Source organism: Lissotriton vulgaris, chromosome 2_1, assembly GCF_964263255.1.
Source record: "Lissotriton vulgaris chromosome 2_1, aLisVul1.2, whole genome shotgun sequence".
NCBI classification, from domain to species: Eukaryota; Metazoa; Chordata; class Amphibia; order Caudata; family Salamandridae; genus Lissotriton; species Lissotriton vulgaris.
The window spans coordinates 578,671,532-578,692,144 of record NC_141687.1 but is presented as its reverse complement, the minus strand read 5'-3'; the positions used below and the strand labels follow the sequence as shown (position 1 = coordinate 578,692,144).

Below are 20,613 nucleotides of genomic sequence, written 5' to 3'. Positions count from 1 at the left end.
GCTAGCACTCCCAGTATTCTGTTGTTCTACATCAAGTCAATCCACTCCTTCCAGACCGGAGAGGGGAGCAAACCGGTTTGCAAGGTGAGGATAGAACATTGGATAGAGCGGGGTGTCAAAGTGAAATCTCCCTCTGTGCCTGTCCCTTCTCGAATGTTGGAACGGAGTGTGAGATCTATTGGCATGTAATGCTGGATAGAAATAATGCAGTAGTAAAGTTTGTACGTCCCCAACTCTGCCAAATCTTGGTTCTCTGCCGATATATTCGGCAACCCAGGGCTCTCTAAAGCTAACCACCACACAATCCCCCTCTAGATCTTTCTTACCATAACCTATCCAATCCACCCTCCTAACGTTAAGTATTTCAGGGTTTAAATTAGGAGGGAGTGGCCGATTTTTATTAAGCCAAAATATGACCTTATTATAAAGATCCTTGTGTGTTTCCCTCTTGCCATCTACGAGTGGAGCCACGCCAGTTAAAACAATTGTATATGGCACTGACTCCGGTGGAAGGTTCACACACTGTTTCTTTGGGATAGGTTTACCAATGGGCTGATGAGTGGTGTTTTTGTCCCTGGCTGGTATAGGATTGTTCTGTGCCTGCTGGTTTTTGATGGACTTAGGCCTTGCAGGATTCTCTGTAGAGGCTATTTTCTTAAGAGCGGGTCCTGTTTTTTGCGGGGCCTTTGGTTTAGAGGCTCCCACTTGTGAATTATTACCCCCCGCTTTATTACTATTTGTCACAACTGTGGGTTTTGGATTGGACAGGACAGGTGGGGACAAACCAGCTCTTGCTAAGCTGGAGAGAGTTCTATCCGAAGTCGCTATATTTTCCTTTACTAACAGGTCTAAGGTGTCCAATTTTGTATTTAACAACCTTGTCCTTTCAAAGAGGGGTAAAAGAAGAGATTTGAATAGCAACTCAATTTTAGCCAAAAATATTTCTTCTGTTATGCTAATCATAGTCATAGTCTCGCCCCCCCCTTGCTGGCTAGAAACATTAATATTGGGTAGCTGTGGGGGCGAGGCTGTAGCATTAACCACCCCCTCTGTGTGTTCCTCCAAATCTGGTGAGGCAACCCTCTTACGTTTCCCAGGATTCTGAGTCGGTGTCAGTTCTAATAAAGAAGGAGAATCCATAGGATCATTGCTAATGTTAAGTTTTGGAGAATCTGAGAGACCAGAATTATCCCCGGACTGATCTAAACAGATGGTCCCACTGTTGGGTAGGTTCTCATGTGCAGTATTAAAAACATTTTCCTGGTTGGTATTCATAATCTCCTCGTTATGAGTCTCAATAACAGGAGCTAACATCACATCTACATTGCTATCCATATTCAGCGTAGAGAGTGGGACAGGGGAGACAGCCTCGCTTATTTTACCTAGTGAAGAACGCTTACCGGTGATAATATCAAGCGAGAGGCGTTTTTCAACTAAAGCGATCTCCTTCTCTAAAATGGCTGTTGAACGTTTAAAAAATTGGTCAATTGTACCAGTGAACGTACCATTAGAGGTGGAGACCTGAACCTGCCTCTCCTTACCAGATCTTAAAGTCATTTTTGTTAGCCTTTCCAGGATATAATAGGTAAGAATATGACCAACCTTAGTTGGCGATAAAGCCACACAAAACGAAATGTTTAAATATACAGTAAAAGGGACTTTAACGACACTATAAACGTTAACAATAAAAATAATGTCAGGAGGGAGATATTAATAATGAGGCCCAGCCCGGCCTCCTTTGGCCCCTGACGGCCACAGACGGTCCCGCCCTTGTCCCGGGCTTCTCCCGGCGCCCTCCCGCGCGCTCCCGCGCTGCGGGAGTTGTGGATCCTTTTGAAGGTTATGCCGAGGGGGCGTGGACGGCAGGGAGAGGAGCCCAGCTGGAGACGGGCGCGCGGAGACTCCTGGACAACGGAGTCCTCCGCTCTGCCTCGCAGCCCTGCCGGTGTCGGTGTCACAAGAAAAAGATGCCCCAAGTTCAAAACCGCCTCGACCACGAAGCAGGACCCGCGGAGCGGGTCCGGCGAGGCGTGGGAGGCACCAGGAAGGTTGAATGCCAGGGAATTAGCAGTTAATCCGTGGAGCGCGGCGTCAGGAAAAGCGTCCACTGTTGGAGCCTGGAAGTGCTCGTTATGAACAGCTGAGATGGGGGCGCGGCCGGCAGGGAGAGGAGCCCAGCTGGAGACGGGCGCGCGGAGACTCCTGGACAACGGAGTCCTCCGCTCTGCCTCGCAGCCCTGCCGGTGTCGGTGTCACAAGAAAAAGATGCCCCAAGTTCAAAACCGCCTCGACCACGAAGCAGGACCCGCGGAGCGGGTCCGGCGAGGCGTGGGAGGCACCAGGAAGGTTGAATGCCAGGGAATTAGCAGTTAATCCGTGGAGCGCGGCGTCAGGAAAAGCGTCCACTGTTGGAGCCTGGAAGTGCTCGTTATGAACAGCTGAGGTGGGGGCGCGGCCGGCAGGGAGAGGAGCCCAGCTGGAGACGGGCGCGCGGAGACTCCTGGACAACGGAGTCCTCCGCTCTGCCTCGCAGCCCTGCCGGTGTCGGTGTCACAAGAAAAAGATGCCCCAAGTTCAAAACCGCCTCGACCACGAAGCAGGACCCGCGGAGCGGGTCCGGCGAGGCGTGGGAGGCACCAGGAAGGTTGAATGCCAGGGAATTAGCAGTTAATCCGTGGAGCGCGGCGTCAGGAAAAGCGTCCACTGTTGGAGCCTGGAAGTGCTCGTTATGAACAGCTGAGGTGGGGGCGCGGCCGGCAGGGAGAGGAGCCCAGCTGGAGACGGGCGCGCGGAGACTCCTGGACAACGGAGTCCTCCGCTCTGCCTCGCAGCCCTGCCGGTGTCGGTGTCACAAGAAAAAGATGCCCCAAGTTCAAAACCGCCTCGACCACGAAGCAGGACCCGCGGAGCGGGTCCGGCGAGGCGTGGGAGGCACCAGGAAGGTTGAATGCCAGGGAATTAGCAGTTAATCCGTGGAGCGCGGCGTCAGGAAAAGCACCACCGACCAGATCTCCTCATCGCTCCTTCTAAACACCCCAGCCCACTCTTCTAACCCAAACCAAGCCGCCGCCAACCTCACCCTATGGTTATCCAAACCCGCCGACACCCTAGCACCACTGAAAAAACGTCAAAGCAAACCTGGCAACAAGAAGGCCTCATGGTTCAACGATGATCTTAAGAAGTCCAAGAAACTCTGCCGCTCCCTTGAAAAGGCCTGGAAAAAAGACCCAACCACTAGCACCAAGGACGCCTTCAAAAACGCCACCCGCACTCACCACCAACTAATCCGAAAGGCCAAGAAAACAGCATTCAAGGATCGACTTGACAACAACGCCCACAACAGCAAGGAACTTTTCAACATTGTCAAGGAATTTTCCAATCCCTCGGCCAACTCCAACGACATCACCCCCTCTCAAGCCCTCTGCGACTCCCTAGCCTCATTCTTCCACAACAAGATTGCAGACATCCACAACAGCTTCGACAACCAACCCGGAGACCAACCCACCCAACCATATGCTGAACATTCTCCCCCCGTGAACACCCTTAACGACTGGAACCCAATCTCCACTGAGGACACCATTCGCCTGATGAACTCCATCCACTCAGGATCCCCCACAGACCCATGTCCTCACCACATCTTCAACAAAGCTGACTCCGTCATAGCACCGCACCTCCGAGACGTCATCAACTGCTCCTTCAACTCCGCCACCTTCCCGGAAAACTGGAAACACGCTGAACTCACCGCCCTTCTGAAAAAACCCACAGCGGACCCCACCGAACTCAAAAATTACCGCCCCATTTCGCTCCTTCCATTCCCGGCCAAAGTAATCGAGAAAGCTGTCAACAACCAGCTCGCCGCTTTCCTCAAAGCCAACAAATCCCTCGACTCCTCTCAGTCCGGCTTCCGAGCAAAACACAGCACGGAGACCGCCCTCATCGCAGCAACAGACGACATTCGAACTCTACTGGACAATGGAGACACATTCGCCCTCATCCTCCTCGACCTCTCTGCAGCATTCGACACAGTCTGCCACAGCACCCTTTTACAACGCCTCAGTAACATCGGAATACAAGGAAAAGCACTCGAATGGATCACCTCGTTCCTCACCGGAAGAACCCAGAGAGTCCGCCTTCCACCATTCAAGTCCGAGGCCACTGAAGTCATCTGTGGCGTACCACAAGGATCCTCACTCAGCCCCACCCTCTTCAACGTATACATGAGCCTCCTCGCGGCCATCGCCCGCCAACACAACCTCAATATCATCTCCTACGCGGATGACACTCAACTAATCCTTTCTCTCACCAATGACCCCAGCACCGCCAAAACTAACCTACACGAAGGAATGAAAGAAGTTGCCGAATGGATGAAACACAGCCGTCTGAAACTGAACTCAGATAAAACAGAAGTCCTCATCTTAGGTACATCCCCCTCTGCATGGGACGACTCTTGGTGGCCGGAAGCCCTTGGAAAAGCACCCATCCCAACAGACCACGCACGGAACCTAGGCGTCATCCTGGATTCCTCACTCTCAATGAACAGACAAGTCAGCGCCGTATCCTCATCCTGCTTCAACATTCTTCGCATGCTCAAAAAAACATTTCGCTGGATCCCCACCGAAACCAGGAAAACAGTCACCCATGCTCTGGTCACGAGCCGACTGGACTACGGAAACACCCTCTACGCAGGTACTACCGCTAAACTTCAGAAGAAACTCCAACGAATCCAAAACGCCTCAGCCAGGATCATATTAGACATCCCGCGCAACGAACACATCTCTGGTCACCTGAAAGACCTCCACTGGCTACCCGTCAATAAGAGAATCACTTTCCGACTGCTAACCCACGCACACAAATCACTCTACGACATCGGACCAGAATGCCTCAACTCACGACTGTCCTTCTACACCCCCTCCCGCCAACTACGTTCTTCCAGCCAAGCCCTCGCCACTGTACCTCGCATCAACAAGACCACCATGGGAGGCAGATCCTTCTCATACCTGGCTGCTAAAACATGGAACTCACTCCCCACTTACCTTCGCCTTACCCAGAACCACCTAGCATTCAGAAAGCAACTTAAAACGTGGATATTTGACAAGTAATCCTCCTCCCCTTCCTAAGCGCCTTGAGACCCTCTGGGTATGTAGTGCGCTATATAAATTCTCTGACTTGACTTGACTTGACTTAGCCTCAAGAGAAACCCACTGCACCAGTAATACCCTCATCCACAGGCTCTCAGCCATCAACCAAGACAAAGATCTTCGCCACCTTGGTGCCGAAGCCCAGGCAGGCACCAAAGATGCCGGCCGGTCACAAAATATTGTTGTCACCCAGAACTCAGTCAGAGCTGAGACAGTCAGACCTCACAACATCTTTGACACCAAATTCCCAGGGACAAAACTATGGTTTGGTGTCAAAGCATTCGACTCCGAAAGTGTCCAGAGACATCCTGCCAGCCTTGGCACACAAGCCGTCAGCTCCGAGAAGTGTTGGATCCAAAAATTCAGACAATTCAGGACAATTGATTCCGGAACACGCACATGCAGACTTGGGTGCCAGACAAAAAAGACTGTACATCCACCTTAAACTGGCAAAATCACAACAAAGCAACCACCAACATTGTTTGAGACTTTACCACGCAAGGGAAAGCCAGCTTTTGAGGAGGCTATTGGTTCAGTGCCAAAAGAGAAGCTCAAAGACAAAAGGTGCCCCATTCGCTTTCTTCTTCTATGCCTGCTCTACCATCCCTCTAAGACCCCCCCCTGTTCAACCTCAAGCTTTACACTAATTTGACTCACACAGTCCATACCTCTCGGACGACCCATATAACCTCTCTAAGGTTCCACCTGAAAGGTAGGATCTGTGGGAAGACTACAAAATAGTTCCCCCCCGGATCCCCCGATACAGATCTCTACCCATCTAAATCTTCTCTCCACCCTAATGACACAAACTCCTACCATGAGGTAATTCAAAAGGCTGAGCAGTACCCAAGATCAACCTTCACATTGTACATGAGGAGGGCGACTTTTTGGTGGAAACCCTTTCCAAATCAGGAGGAACTGTTAAGTTCTTAACCATATTAAAGGGCATGTTAAAACCAGGTACAGAAACCTTTAAAACCTATTAAATCCTGAGTAGTAACCCAACGGGTAGAATGCAAGTAAAAGGCCTTGCATTATAACCCTCCATACATCAGGGGACAAGTGGAACCAGAATCACTAGTGGTACATTGCACATGAATGTGCAAACTTTCAAGGGATGGCGGACACTTTCTTGACCAATAAGGAGAGTAAAATGTTGGACAGAGCAGGAAAATGGGTAGCAGAAGATGCATCTAACCGTTGGTTAATTGCCAACGCAGTATGCCTACTGGCCATATGACAGGTCCCATTGGGACCAAACACAGCCTAGGCTACTGCATCTCACACTTGAATATTGCCAAAAAGGGTAGGTACAGGTTACAGAGGGCAAGACAATTTTTAATGCTACTATGTATTGTGCCCTAGAAGCAGTGGATACTGCAGCCCATGGAATAAATATCAGTATCCATATCCAACTCCACGCATGGCTCCAAATTCAGGGCTCAGGCCCAAAGTGCAGCAAATCTGCTGAACCTGGCCTTTGCTGGAGAACACCTGTTTGGGCCACAAGTTGACCCGATGGTGGAAAAGATATAAAAGTATACAGATAATGCAAAGGCTATGGGTGCCCTTAGAGGCTCATTTCAGAGGCAACAATATCATGGCACCTCCAATGCTACCTCCTACCAGTGTCAACAACAACATTAAGCCTACCACCACTAAACTCTCTGAGGATACACTAAAGGTGGGAATAAATAACAGAGGTAGAGACAAGGCAGCTTCCAGCAGCACGTTGGTCTCCTCCACCACCACCAAGCACTGACTCTTGACACCTCCTAACCCACCGCCCCTGATCACACAATACCTGTCAAGGGAGACTCTAGGAATTCCTGACATCCTGGCAAGAAATCACCCCAGACAAATGTGTTCTAGCCATGGTGGTTACTGTGTAGAACTTCTCACATACCCTCCCAACATACCCCAAGTCCCTCGCACGTCAGCAAGGAACATATACTCCTTTTAGGGGAAGAGGTGTAAGCCCTTCTCCAAAAACAGGCCATCAAACTGGGTCCCTTGCAACACCAGGTAAAATGGATTTACTCCCTGTATTTCCTCATTGCCAAGAAAGATGGCTTCATCATGCTAATCCTCACCCTCAAGCTCCTCTAACCTATACTTCCACATTGTAACCTATCAGGGAGTATTCTCTCTGCTGCAGCAAGGTGACCTAATGACAGCATTGGATCAAAAAGATACATATTTCCATATTCCCATGAATCTATCCCACCAATGCTGCCTCTGTTTCAGGGTGAGTTACTGTCATTACCAGTTCAAAGTTCTACATTTTGGCGTTACCACCGAGGCAAGGTTCTTCATCAAGTGTCTAGCGGTGATTGACACACACCTAAAACAAGGAGGCATCCACATCTCCCCTTCGTAGATGATTGGCTGGTTAAGAGCTCAAGCAGGCTTCAGTGCCTGGCCCATACCCAGACAACCATCTCGCTCCTTCACAGTCTAAGATTTAAAATCATCATCACCAAATCACATTTGATTCATCTACAGATTCAGCCCTTCTTGCAATCAACCCTAAACTCATTTAGAGGCAAAGTCTACCCCAGTCAACATAGAGTCACGTTTTTTTAGCAGCTTGTCCCTCTTTTCTGAGATGAATTTTCCTCTACCAGTCAGAACAGTAATGCGCCTATTGGGCATGATGGTATCCTGAATCACCATAATGCCCTATGCCAGACTATATATGCACCCCCTTCAACAGCGCTTTGACAATTGTCTCAATTGGAGGGTCATGTGGAGGATCTAGTGTTGATAAATGGCAGTGTCATCGCTCTTTGCAGTGATGAAACAGCAACAACGTGTTGCAGGGCCACCTCTTCAAGAACAAATCGGAATCCACTCACTTGGGCAAACTTAGCCACCACATTCACCTGGTGGCGAAGTATCTTCCAGGGGTGGACAATGGCCTGGCAGACATGCTCCGCAGGTCTCACCAACAAGTTTATGATTGTGTACTCAATTCTGTAGTTCTCCACAGCTACCTCTGCCGCTGGATGACGCCTCTCATAGACCTCTTCGCCACTCCAGAAAATGCAAAATGTCACAACTTTGCACCCACTCAAAATGTCCATCAGTCCTGAGAAGAAGCTCCTCAACAAGCTGGACCTTCCCACCAAAAACCAAAGACAGGACAGATATCTGGACCCCAAGCAGCTCAACCTAGTAATTTGGCATCTGAGGTCCTATAGTTATGGTACCTAAGACTCTCACAGGAGTGCGTGGACATCTTAAAGAGAGCCTGCAGGCTGACTACATGAGAATGTTATGCGGCCAAATGGAGAGAAAAAATACTGTATCTCAAAACATCTAACATCCTAAAACCTGCAGTCCAAGATACTCTCTGTTACCTCCTTCTACAATATTCTGGGGTAGCATGTACCTCTATTCGACTTCACTTAGCAGCCATAGTGGCTTTTATGCAGAACAGAGAACACTTTTCCGTTTTCTGCAAATAGGTCCCTAAAAGCTGTTATGGAAGGTCTTACAAGAGTCATGCCCTAAAGGTGCCTCCAGCCTCTGAGTGGAATTTCAATGTAGTCCTTACTAGACTCAAGGGGGCCCCTTGCGAGCCCGTACACTCCTGCCCTTTCCAGTATCTTTTATGGAAAGTAGCATTTCTAGTCGCAGTAACTTCCCTCGTGTGTATCAGTGAATTGCAAGCACTCATGCCACAGGAACCTTGTATTCTGGTTCTTTTTGCTTAAAATTATATTCCCTTATCTAGCTTCTCCTCCAGAAGAATTATTTGTTCTAAACTTTCACATATCTGATTCCCCATGACGTCAAATAAACACCCTGTTGTTTGAGTGTAACTTCACAAAAACCAAAGATAGCGAGTAGAGATTGATAGTTCTTACCTCTCTGTGCTCCTCAGCCCATTCCACATGCAGTACCAACTTTACCTTCGAAATACAACGTAGTGACCTCTTCCCAGTGAGGTGATCGTACATCAAGTACACATTCTCTGGTACACAGAAGGAAATAATACATAAAGAAACAGAAGCATTTGGGTGATTAACTATAAAGGTGCAACTTATTCTACCTTGTCAAATTCAGTGATCACTTAAAACAGAATTGCAGCAAGGGCATGTGTTGAAAACTACCTATCTCATGCTCTGCAGCAATTCTTTTTAATTCAAACTTTGCTGGAGTCATGCACTGCACACCACTTTGCACTCTTAGACCTGCAGGGCACCACTCTCATCTTCGTGGACTCTTCACTCTGGAGATTCATCTCCAAGGATAGAATCAGCTATGTCAGTCTATCGGTGCACACTCATTTATAAGTTCAAGTTTACTTAAAATGAGAACATTCTTAAGATAATAAAACAAAAGTGTATTTCTTTATCTCAAAGTACAAATTAAGGTAGACCCTGGAAAGAGATTAGTGGAAAAATAACGATCAAAAGGAAAAATACAAGCCTTATTTAGAGGAAAGTGGTAATAGAGACTCCGCCAAAAAAACAATAGATCCTGCATTTGTTCCTTAGTTGCCCTATTGTGAGCCGTGGACATTGGAGAGGCTTCACCAGCAAGACACGACTGACTGTCAGAGTCCACAAAGGTATACAGGCTAATGCGGCAGGTATCGTAGCAGAGAGGCTAACCCAAGTAGGGTGTCCCACTGGGGTGTCTTTCAGAATGAACTCCCTGAAAGACCCTGTTGGATGTGGTGGCGGACTTTCACAAATAGCTATTAGTGCCCTTGACAACAACCCCTGTCATGGTAGGCAGATTAGGCGTGTTGATTCTCACAATAAGCAGCCACTTTGGGGCACAGTGCCAGTGGAAGTTTGGTGGAAAAGCCTTAGCTCAAAATGCAGTGGAATGTAAACTCTCAGCCTGGCAGAGTATGTACACTGGAAAATCTGCAGGTAAAACTCTAAATCGGCCAGCCAGACTCTATCCCTATGGATATCACTGCCAGTTTTAATTAGAGGAAAAGAGTGTCAAAGCATTACAGCTACCGAGTACCTATAGGGGTATAAATGGCAGAAGTGCTCTGATATGATCTTTGTGCTGCCTGAGCATTCATCAGCATCCAGTGAACACTGCCTTGAGGATGGGCGCTTTTATTTAACTTTTTATTTAATTCAACCTCTACATTAGTGTCACTTAACCCGCCTGGCAACAGAACCATCAAGTACCAAGGAAGCAGGGTTGCCATCTAGGAACAGGAAGCGTACTTTGCATCCATTCCTAGACTAAGGGCGTGACCACTTATAATTTGACAGAACAGGAGCTTGTCATCAATCCGTGGGGCTCTCGCTCCATAGTCTCGCAGTTTTCCAGCTTCATTTAGGTTTCCGAGGGCAGAGCGTCAGCTGGGACACTCTCGGAAACCTCTGCCCCAGCAGCTGATGACCACTGGCCCACTTTGTCCATACTTTAAACGCCCCTCCCTATCCCCCCCACCCCCTTTAAGTGGGGTTTATGACTTATTTTTTCCTGATTATAACTGCAGGCAGGAAAAGAAATCAATGGCCCCTTGCACATGGAGAAAACACACTGCATGTTAGAACATGGATTTTTTTTTGTGTTATGCAAATACATTTACACTTATTGGCGAGTGCTTCTGTCATTCAAAATATAACGCTGAACCAGCACAATAACGCGATAGTCAGGCAACATTCAAGTTTTGTTGAAAGGATTTCTCCCATATCTCTGTGTCCCTCGTGTGAATCAGAGAGCTATTTGGCAACTAATAGCGATATAGAAAGAGAAAACGTAAACAGCGGTGTATACTTCACAATGAAGAAAATCTTTGTAGCCTGGCTACAATTGGAACAAAGTATATATGTTTTAAAAGAGATTATACAATCCCTGACAAGTTTACTCTTGTAACTGCAGTCCTATAATATTTGGGAAAATGCAACTTTCCCTTAAATGGACCAAGAGGCATATTTACTATTCTGGTTCCAGTCCTGAAATATTCTGGGGAAAGTTAAAAATTCTTCAAGGATTTAAAATAAAGGATTGAAAAGTGCTCTGCTTTTCTGGGAAGTGCTGCGCTGAGCGCTCTATTCAAAGAAAAAAAAATTAGGAATGCTACAGCATTGGCGGGATTTCCTATTACACAAATACTTGTTGGTGCATGTGTGTACATGTATGTTCATTGAATTGTAAAGCAGCATTTGTTTACCGCTTACCACCCCTATCTGGGACGCTGAAGTGCTTGCCTACATGAGTAGCATTTTGCACCATGTAGGGTGTGTGGTTGTAAGGATGTTGTTTTTGTTGTGAGTCTATGTGGGAAGTGCATGATGTCCATCGAAGTGCAGTTATCATGTCTTGAGACAATGACTGTAGCATTGTGTTGGATGATGAAGTGAAAGAAACAGACGCACGGTTTTATGGTTTTCAGTGTGAGGTTATCTTTGAAACCACCTGGTCCCTTTATGGTATTTCATATGATATAGTCTGCTTAGCTGGTTACTACACTGTGTTGTCCAATCTGAGCTTTTGTGTATAGTTGTAATATTGAGCTGGCATGGTTGGAGGGAGAGAGAAGGTGAGAGATCTGTGGGGATGGGCATTTTTATTATCATCCCATGTCTGACTATGTAAATGAGATGTAAAGAAGGGGTCAGATTGTATATATGTATGTTGGACCTGGAGTGTTGGACCTGTAGTGAATGGACTATATTAGAGTCCTCTAAAATTGTCAAGTAATGTGTGACAGATCTCTTCAATTATTCCATGCCTACTCATTTGGAGGTGTTTGTGTTCTTTTTGGCTATACAGTGCTGGTGATGGACAACCCTCATAGACAGGGAAGCATGTATTTCAAAGAGAGGTATTCATCCAGCTATTGATTCTTGCCTGATAAAGTACAATCTTATATTACTTGGAACCTCCCTCATGGAGTTAGTCGTTTTTGGCTCTTATTGAGGCAGGGTTCTCTTCCACTTAACGATGTTTTGTCCAAATGGTACGGTTCCTTCCCTGTGTGTAATTTGTGCAACAATTCCACTCAGGATGTTACCCATTTGCTCTTTATTTGTCCGGCTCTTTTATTGTATCGACGTAAGTGGATGAGGGCAATCTGCTTGCAACTATCCATTTTGTCTGCCACCGCATTTATAGATGCCATTTATAATCCTCCTAATGAAATGTTTTGCCACAGGATTTTTAACTTTTTTAAATGTTTTCTAGATATATATCAACATTTCTAAAGGATGTTATGATTATCATCACTGATTTTATCTGACGTTTTAAAAGATTATGTACATTTGTATATATTATTCTATACTTCAAAAATGTATGTTTTATCTTTTGTGTTTCTTTTTATATTGATCTCATCTGAGTTCCAAAATCATAAATAAATTGAACTTGAACTTGACAACCCTCATAGCAGATATGTATAATGTGAATATAATATTTCTCAATTACAATTTGTTGCTGACCACCGCGTATTATGGTTTAAGCATTATTGTGGGCCATAATAGTTATATATGGATGTTCATAACTGTATAATACCACGGCAAACCATAGGTCAGCCCTTTTTGCTTACCTGAATAATGAAAGCAGTTTGCTGCTTGAGTTGTTTGCAGTTGATGGGAGGTAAGCTGAGGATCTTGCTTGAGGGTGTGACTGTTTCTGGGCTCTTGCTTGGGTGCAGGTGATGCAGTTATATAGGATATTGCCATGGTTTCAACTGTCTTCTGATGGGTTTATGCTCCTGGGTACTACTAATGCTGGCTGGTAGGGAATTCAAGGGTTTGGCAGCTTGTAACGAAAAAACAGTGCCTTCTACGGATTTCTTATGGTAAGATAGTATGATAAGTGCTGCAAGTCTGGAGCACAGTGTTCTATTAGGGACACAGTATATCCCCTCTTTCCTTCTCCTCTCAAATTGTATATTTTTTTCTTTTTACAGGGACAGGCGAATTGCAGCACTGAGCATGACACTGACCTCCAAAGACCAATGTTCTCAGACTATTATTTAACATTTTATAGACTATGCAAATGAGTTCAGCGAGTTGTGGTCTGGTGCAGTCCACCGGATGGTAAGGGAAGAGACACCGCCATCGATCTTCAGAGAACTGACCTCTGCTCTCCCCGTGCCCTCTAGAGCATCGCTTCAACAGGTTCAAGCTGGATCTGTACCAGAAACTCTCATTCAGTGCTGGAAGCTGTCTGCCATGGAGGCTAAATATGGCAGATGCAGCTGTGCTTCTGAACCTGTTAGCATTGGTAAAGCATTCTGGCCTCAGGAGGGAGAGACTATCTTTGAATTGACAGACAATGCACCTCCTGTTATCCCTTATGTAGGTACCCTAGGATTTCCACAACGCAGTGTCCACACTGGATGTTAAAACACTGGATATGCAATGCTGCATTATCAACTGGATCACTGAATCTCTTGATGGATCACTGGATTGTACAATGGGGTTGTCGCCCAGTAGAATTTATAGGGGTCCAAATGGACAGAGGTGTCTGCAGTGGGTTACTAAATGATGCCGTGAATGACTGATTACCCATTGTGGTCATGCAATCTTCTGAGGGATTCTTCTGTTTGTCACAGAAGTGATTGAATCTCCTTAGTTTCTCCAGGATTGTGAAGTTGCTCACATGTTGTAAAACTTTTACAAAATGTTAGCATCCAGCCTCGGCTGAACTGTTTCCAGAGCTCCACTGCTCGCTACCTAAGTCTAAGCTATGCAAGTACTACATACATGCTACCTTGAACACTGGAACAATGTAATCACTACTGGATTCCTGTCAATGCCACTGGATGTTGTAATCAAACTGGATGCATATTGTCAGACTGCGTTGGAAGAAAACTTTGTAATAGTAGATATTCTTTTCCACATTCCAGTGAGGAGTCAGTTAACAGTTAAGAGACTTCAAATGCAAAATTATTCACCTACCCGACTGCACAAGTTGTGCTTGCAGTCAACTTTTTGCCTCTTGTACCTTATACTTCGAGAACTGATCTCTGAAGACCTTTGCTAACTTGGCATTATCTGTAAGCAGTCTTCTCTGTTCAATTTTCCACATCTCTAATGGCTTATATCTGCATGCCTTGGACAGTTAGCCAACGGCACTATCAACTGATCTCTGTAGGCCATGAACCAGCCTAGAGATTGAAGTCTGAAACAGTCATGCCAAATAACCTACAGTACTATTCACTAGCCTATAAAGGCATCTCACAAACCCAAAGCACTATGGACTCATCTCAGAAGACCTTCTACTAACTATTTTACAGCACTGAAGCCTGTTCTGTGAAGGTCGTTCATCAACCCAAAGCACTAAAGACTTATCTGAAGGCCTGTCACTGATCAATGTGCTATCTGAAGGCCTTTTTTGCCTATAAACATGCAGCTCTCTACAAAGCATTGCTCAATCAATCTATTAATAACACAATTGCTTATCTGTCAAATGCAAAACTGACTTATCTGGGGCCATCAACTAAACCCCTATTTCCTGGAATTGATATCTGAAGTTTAAGTGACCATCCCACAGCACTAAAGACTGATATGTGAAGGTCCTCATCAATCAATGTTTGGACAGCAGTAAAGACTGATAGTTGAAAGTGACCAACCAACCATCCCACAACACTATACACTGACCTATTGAAGGACTTCAACCAGCTATCCTGCCATACTAAAGACTGTTCTTTGGCGATCTTCAACAATGAACCTTTGTGCATCACTAATAGCCGAGCTTTGAAGGAAACAAACAGACCCAAACCACTAAAGACTGATCTTCTGAAGGCCTTCTGCAACCCATACCACAGCCCTAAAGACAGATCTTTGAACACCCTAAGATAACCAACCATCACACAGCTGTAAAGACTAAACTGTAAAGGCCTTCAGCCATCCATCTCAGAGCACTTAAAAAATATATTTGAAGGATCCCTGACAACCATTGCACAGTAGAAACGTTGATCTCTGAAGGCCATAAATCAGGGATCTAAAAGCACTATGAGATGATAACTGGAGGTTTTCAACAAACAACCATTCAGCAATGCAGACAGCGATTCAATATCTAGCGTGTGCATTCAGAACCTTCTTTGCAGACCTCCAATGGCCCGAGTGTGGTAATAAAGACTGAGCTTTAAAGGCCATTATGGGTGCAATTGTGTGTAATACTGGCAGATCTATGAAAGCCTACTAAGCCCCCAGTCGTACCCCTTTCTCTTTGGGATTTTTAACCACCCAACCAGCACCACTAAGTACTGATTACTAAAGCAGGGCTTCCTGTGGTGGGAGTTGCTGTTACATGGAACTCAAGTCCACCACTCCATCCCTTAAGAACAGACATGCATGTGGATTGGCATTGGCCTATGTATTGAGGGATTGAACTCTTGTTAGCATTGGTGAAACTGGTATGGTCAGTTCACTAAACTTGTTAGGCTGTAAGTGTCTTAATGCCCTTAGTGACACTTTGTGAGCATCCCTGATTGGGATTCCTGTATGGTAATGAATGCTTTTTCTGCAAACCCATATGGCATATGCAATTAGAAGGGCAAGACATTGCTATCTTGGTAGAACGGCCCATGCATTACTCACTTTTCCTTTCTTGTCACCGTCTAAAGTGAGGCTATAAGGAGGTTTTCCATTTCAGGCGTCGACCTACAAGCTTGTTAAGATCTAAACAGTGGGAAATTTACTGTCCATTCCCATCACATCCTCTGTGTTTTCAAACAGCTGCAGGCCTGTGTGCGCTTGAGTTTGAGAAAACAATGTCTACCTGCGAAACAGCGAGTGAGGAACGCCAAAAGAATGGGAGGGATTGTTTACATAAGTATTATGTTAATATGGTGACACCCATTCCATTACCAAAGAAAACAAGCTCTGGCTTTAGCCACCAGGGGACTTTCCCCTGACTGATATACATAGAGGTTCCACCGCCCTAATAAACGAAGGGCCTCCACTGTCTAATACACCCAGGAATACCATACATGATATTCGCGGTGTCTTTACCTGTCTGATGTTCTCAAGAACATTAAATGTCAAATACACTAGACTTCTGTGTCAGATTCGCTTAAAGACCCCCTCATTTGTGCTTCATTAAAGGATTACTCCTGTTTGATGCTACAGGAATGTGCCTTGTTTGATGTATCTAGGCCTTCTCTGCTCAGGTCACCTTGAGACCTTTCTCAATATGACATCATTGTGTACTTTCCTTTGCTGTTCCTATTACACCTGGGGACCTTTTCTTGCATGATAAATCTGTGGTCTTTCCTCTGCCTTACACACCAAGTATACACCCCGAAATGTACCTCACATGAACGTCCGTCCCCCTTCCCGATACTCCTGGGTACTTTGCTTACTTCCCCTGTTTGATAGAACTAGATACTTTTCTTTTCCTGATAGGGTCTGGACTTATTTTGCTTGATGCACTGGGGGATCTCATGCCAGATCCATGTGGGGCCTTCTGACCTGATACACTCAAGGATTTTCCCTTGCCTGATACACCAATGGACCTGCCTCTGCCTGACAAACCCATGACTATTCCTGCCCCCTACAGCTGGGGGCTATCTCCTGCTTGATGTACTTGTGCCTTCTACCAGTATGATAAACCTAAGGAATCTGTCTCCCCGATATAAATTGGCCATGATTTGGGAACATTCCCTGCCTTGTACACCTGAGGAATTGTACTAACCAGTACAAAATGAGGACTTCACCTTCATAATGTACTAGGGACTTTTGCTTGTATGGGACTGTAATGCTTGATGCTTCCTGTCCAAACTCAACAAAGAGTTTCTACAGCATACTGTAAAGTGTATGTGTAAGTGTATGTATTCTAGAATTCTTTCCTTGCTTCCCCAGTGCTTTCTGGTAGTGGACTTGTAGCCAGGGCTCTGAGTCCCTGGTAATGTGCTTCAGATCAAGCCTGTCAAAAATTAATGATGTGCCTAGGTTTTGGTCGCTCAGAACCTGATGATGTCAGGTACAACCTCTTGGGGCCAAAACGTTGTGCCTTAGGTCAGCACTTCAAGACACTGGATGATGTGCTGTAGATTAAGGTTCTAAGACCTTGGCTGATCTGCCTGCAGTCAGGACTCTTAGAACCGAAACCGTGTGTCTGGAATTGGTGAAGTTTGCCTCGGTGCTAGCTACCAGGAGACTGCTAACTCTGTTGTCGATCAATAATGGAGGATTGCCGACCTTGCTTTAATGGTTGAACGCTTGTATTGCTTTATGTACTGTTTACTGTTACAGTCTTAACTCATTAAACTCCAGACTCCTTACACTGAAGAAGGTAGGCAATCAGTAAGGAAACCAAAGAAGGGTTTCACCCACTGTGCTGAATGGAGATGTGATTTATCAGAGCTGCATGGTTAAATGCACTAAACTTAACGGCAATGTGGAAGTGGTACGGTCTCATTCTCAACTGGGGCGCTTCATGGATTGCCCAGCTGTGTGAGTTCTTGAGGGCCCTCTTTTTGGGCCCTAACTGGGCCCAGGGTTTAAACTGGACAGGAAGGCTTTATTGCCTACAGTCCCTCATCTTTGAGAGTGATCGGATTGTGCAGATGATTGCTGCCCTCTGCGAATTTCAAGTCATACTGTCTGTGGCGACTGCTGCCACTAAACCTTGGTGGGGCAGCATAGGTTAAGGGGGGTGGGGGGGCGACATAATAATGTAAAAACAAAGAACTTTAATGCCGCTCCCAAACGCCTCCTCGAAGCTTCTCTGCTCCCCTCCCCCCCCACCCAATCCAGACACTGCTGTCATGCATGCGAGAAGCGCTGGGATTGGTCTGAGTGGGCTGAAATGCTGCTCAGTTAGGGACAGGGAGCCTGTGCCTTTTGTCCCACCCAGCTGTGCAAGACAGCTGGGTTGAAGAAATGTAAGTGCATGTCGGTTTGGCCATCCTAAAATGGCCGGCCAATCCAACAAGCGCATTTACAGCGCACCTACCACTCCTCCTCTCTGGGCCCGGCTGCTGCTGATGCAGAGCATGCCCCCCTCCCTAAACTCAACTGACTCAACCTAGTACGTGAAAAATTGAATGATAATAAAATTGTTTTTTATTATCATTGTATTTTTCATTGCTGCCTTTCAGCAGTTGCTCCTGCATATTTTTAGAGCCACCACTTACTCATGCCGACATCCAGCTACTCATACATGACAATAATTGAGCATGAAACTGAGCAGTAGTTCTTGCAGCATTCCCATGTTTTCTGACACTTATTTCATGTGAAAAAAAAGAAGTGCCCTTTCTTTGGGATGAAGAGCAGAATGAAATCAGAAACCCACGTGCAGAAATATAATCTTACCTTAACACCTAAGGATCTGTTGTTTTGTTCCATAAAATGGATTTCCATCTCTTTTACTTATGGCCATGTGGTACAACAGTAGCTGCATAAGAAATATTTAGGCAGGCAAGTGAAAGGGTCTTCCTTCAAGCAAGGTTTGGTGTTTTCCAGAGAGTAGCACTGACCCTTGATGAGGAGAATCTGGACCCTTGCTTCGAGGGGCGGCCAATGCCAGTAATCCCTGATAGAGGAAGCTATGCAGTTAAGACCCCGGGGAAGGGAAGATGCATTTACCGCAGGGAGTGGAAGCTAGACGTATCCCTTGGAGTAGGAGGTATTCATCACTTATCCCTGGGCAGCGTAGAGTCTGCCACACTGACTTTCTGATGAGGGAGGTCTGTGGTACTCATCACAAGAAGATACGCTGCATTGACTCATGGAAAGGGGGGTGTACTTTCTCGCATCCTGGGTGAAGGAGTGATCACAGTACTGACAATGAGGGTCCCCTATAGATACCCATAAGAGTGTGTACTTATATGGGAGTAGGCACAGAAGAACTGCTTCTAGGAGTGTGAGGGAGGGTGTATGTGCAATGACCTTGTAAGTTGTAGTGTCCAGAACACTGAAGTAGGAGGGTCCACACCACAAACACTGGCCGTGAAGAGTTAGTTGCGGAATCTTGAGGCAAGGTTTCCAGGGCACTAAACTTTGGAAGGGAGTCTGCAACACTGACCCCCTGGGAGGGTCTGATGCTTTGAACTTTGGGAACTGAATGTTGGTTCCTGACAGCAGGAAGGTCTGATAATTTTTACTTTTGGGTTTGGAAAGTTCTGCGGCATTGACCCCTGGGTTTGCGGAGGTCTGACGCTTTGATTTTTGGGGTCAGAGGGTTCTGTACCGCTGACCCCTGGGAGTGGGACATTCAGCATCAATCAATATGAGAATTCGAGGGCCTGCAGTACTGATCAATGGGAAGTGAATTGATTTGCAGCACTGACTCCTGGGAGTGGGACGAACTGCAGCACTGACCTTAAGGAGGGAGGGTTTGGAGCAGTGAACCCTGGGAGTGCAGCACTGGCTGTCTGGAGGGTCTACATTCCAACATAGTAACTTTGCCATTTTGCCTTTGTGTGTTCTAATTGATGTAGAAGCTATATAAGTTGTATGTGTTTCATTGTGGGATTGATTCCCCTTCTATGTTTAATACACCCTTTCTGTGGTTGACTCCAGGCTCCGTCCAAACCCCTCCCCCATACCCCCACCCGCTGTGTGAGATTTTATTGCTAGCATTGTTTTTGTTCATTTGTTTTCGACTTGGGAATTTGTATTTATACCGAGTGAGTCTCCCTTCTCCTACCCCTTATGCCCCAATGATTTCCTGTTCCCATTCCTTTTTCCATTGGACAGAAATGTACAAGTATAAGAAAATGCACCGTATAAATATATGTATATCTATAAATAATGCTTTGTATCCCAGCTGCGGTGTCACTGTATTTTTTTGCTGTACCTACATCTGCAGGTGGTAATACACGTGTTTATAAGTGTTAATATATGTCAAAGTTGGCAACAAATATAGATATGGATAACCACATAGATAAACCGTACAATTAAGAAAATAAATAAATATCACTACTATCTGCAGAAATCCACATGAAAAATTACACTTGGGCCAGGAGACTTCTTTTCCTATAAGTTCCTCAAGTAAGTTTCGAATTTGAAATGGCTGCGGTACAAATTTATATCTCGGGCTACCAAAAAATCATCAATATTTCTAACGACGAACCTTTGTTGGATCTGTCACTCTTGCAGCGAAACTAGGGTCAAGATATTTGTTCTCTCGCTCTGCAGATTACAGGACATACCGAACTGTAGGACTATCGGTGATTACATCATTGTCAAATGTTGACTAACTTTCCAACTCGTGTACATGAAAGCAAATGAGTTTGCCTCTTAATCGCACTTATGTGTTTTCCTTGCATAAGAAAATTTCTTTTTAAACCAAGTCCCACCAGTCGCTTGGTCTTGTCCGAAATGCAGAAATTGCAGGGAATCTCAGACTGTTAGTAGTGAAAAGTAACATTCAGTCCTTCCAACTCCACGGGTAAGCAGCAAAACTAGATATTACATATTGTACTTGAAAATAACCAGATAAACATAAGATTCGAAGACTGCAGCAGAAATTAAAAATAGATCTCCAGTAGTATACAAAAACTGAAATTCATTCCTAGTTGCATAGGTACAGCTAA

The 20,613-nt window shown here is 45.7% G+C and overlaps 1 protein-coding gene across 4 annotated transcripts in view; it reads left to right on the top strand.

The window, feature by feature from the left end:
• The window catches only part of MYRF (myelin regulatory factor), a 464,514-nt gene extending 444,671 nt beyond the window's left edge, over positions 1-19,843 (top strand). For all 4 annotated transcript variants that reach the window (XM_086955588.1, XM_086955587.1, XM_086955590.1 and 1 more), the window contains one exon: positions 13,033-19,843. In XM_086955588.1, the coding sequence (XP_086811714.1) occupies positions 13,033-13,125 (93 nt within the window). In that variant the 3' untranslated portion in view covers positions 13,126-19,843. The remainder of the gene's footprint in view (positions 1-13,032) is intronic.
• The last annotated feature ends 770 nt before the right edge of the window (positions 19,844-20,613 follow it).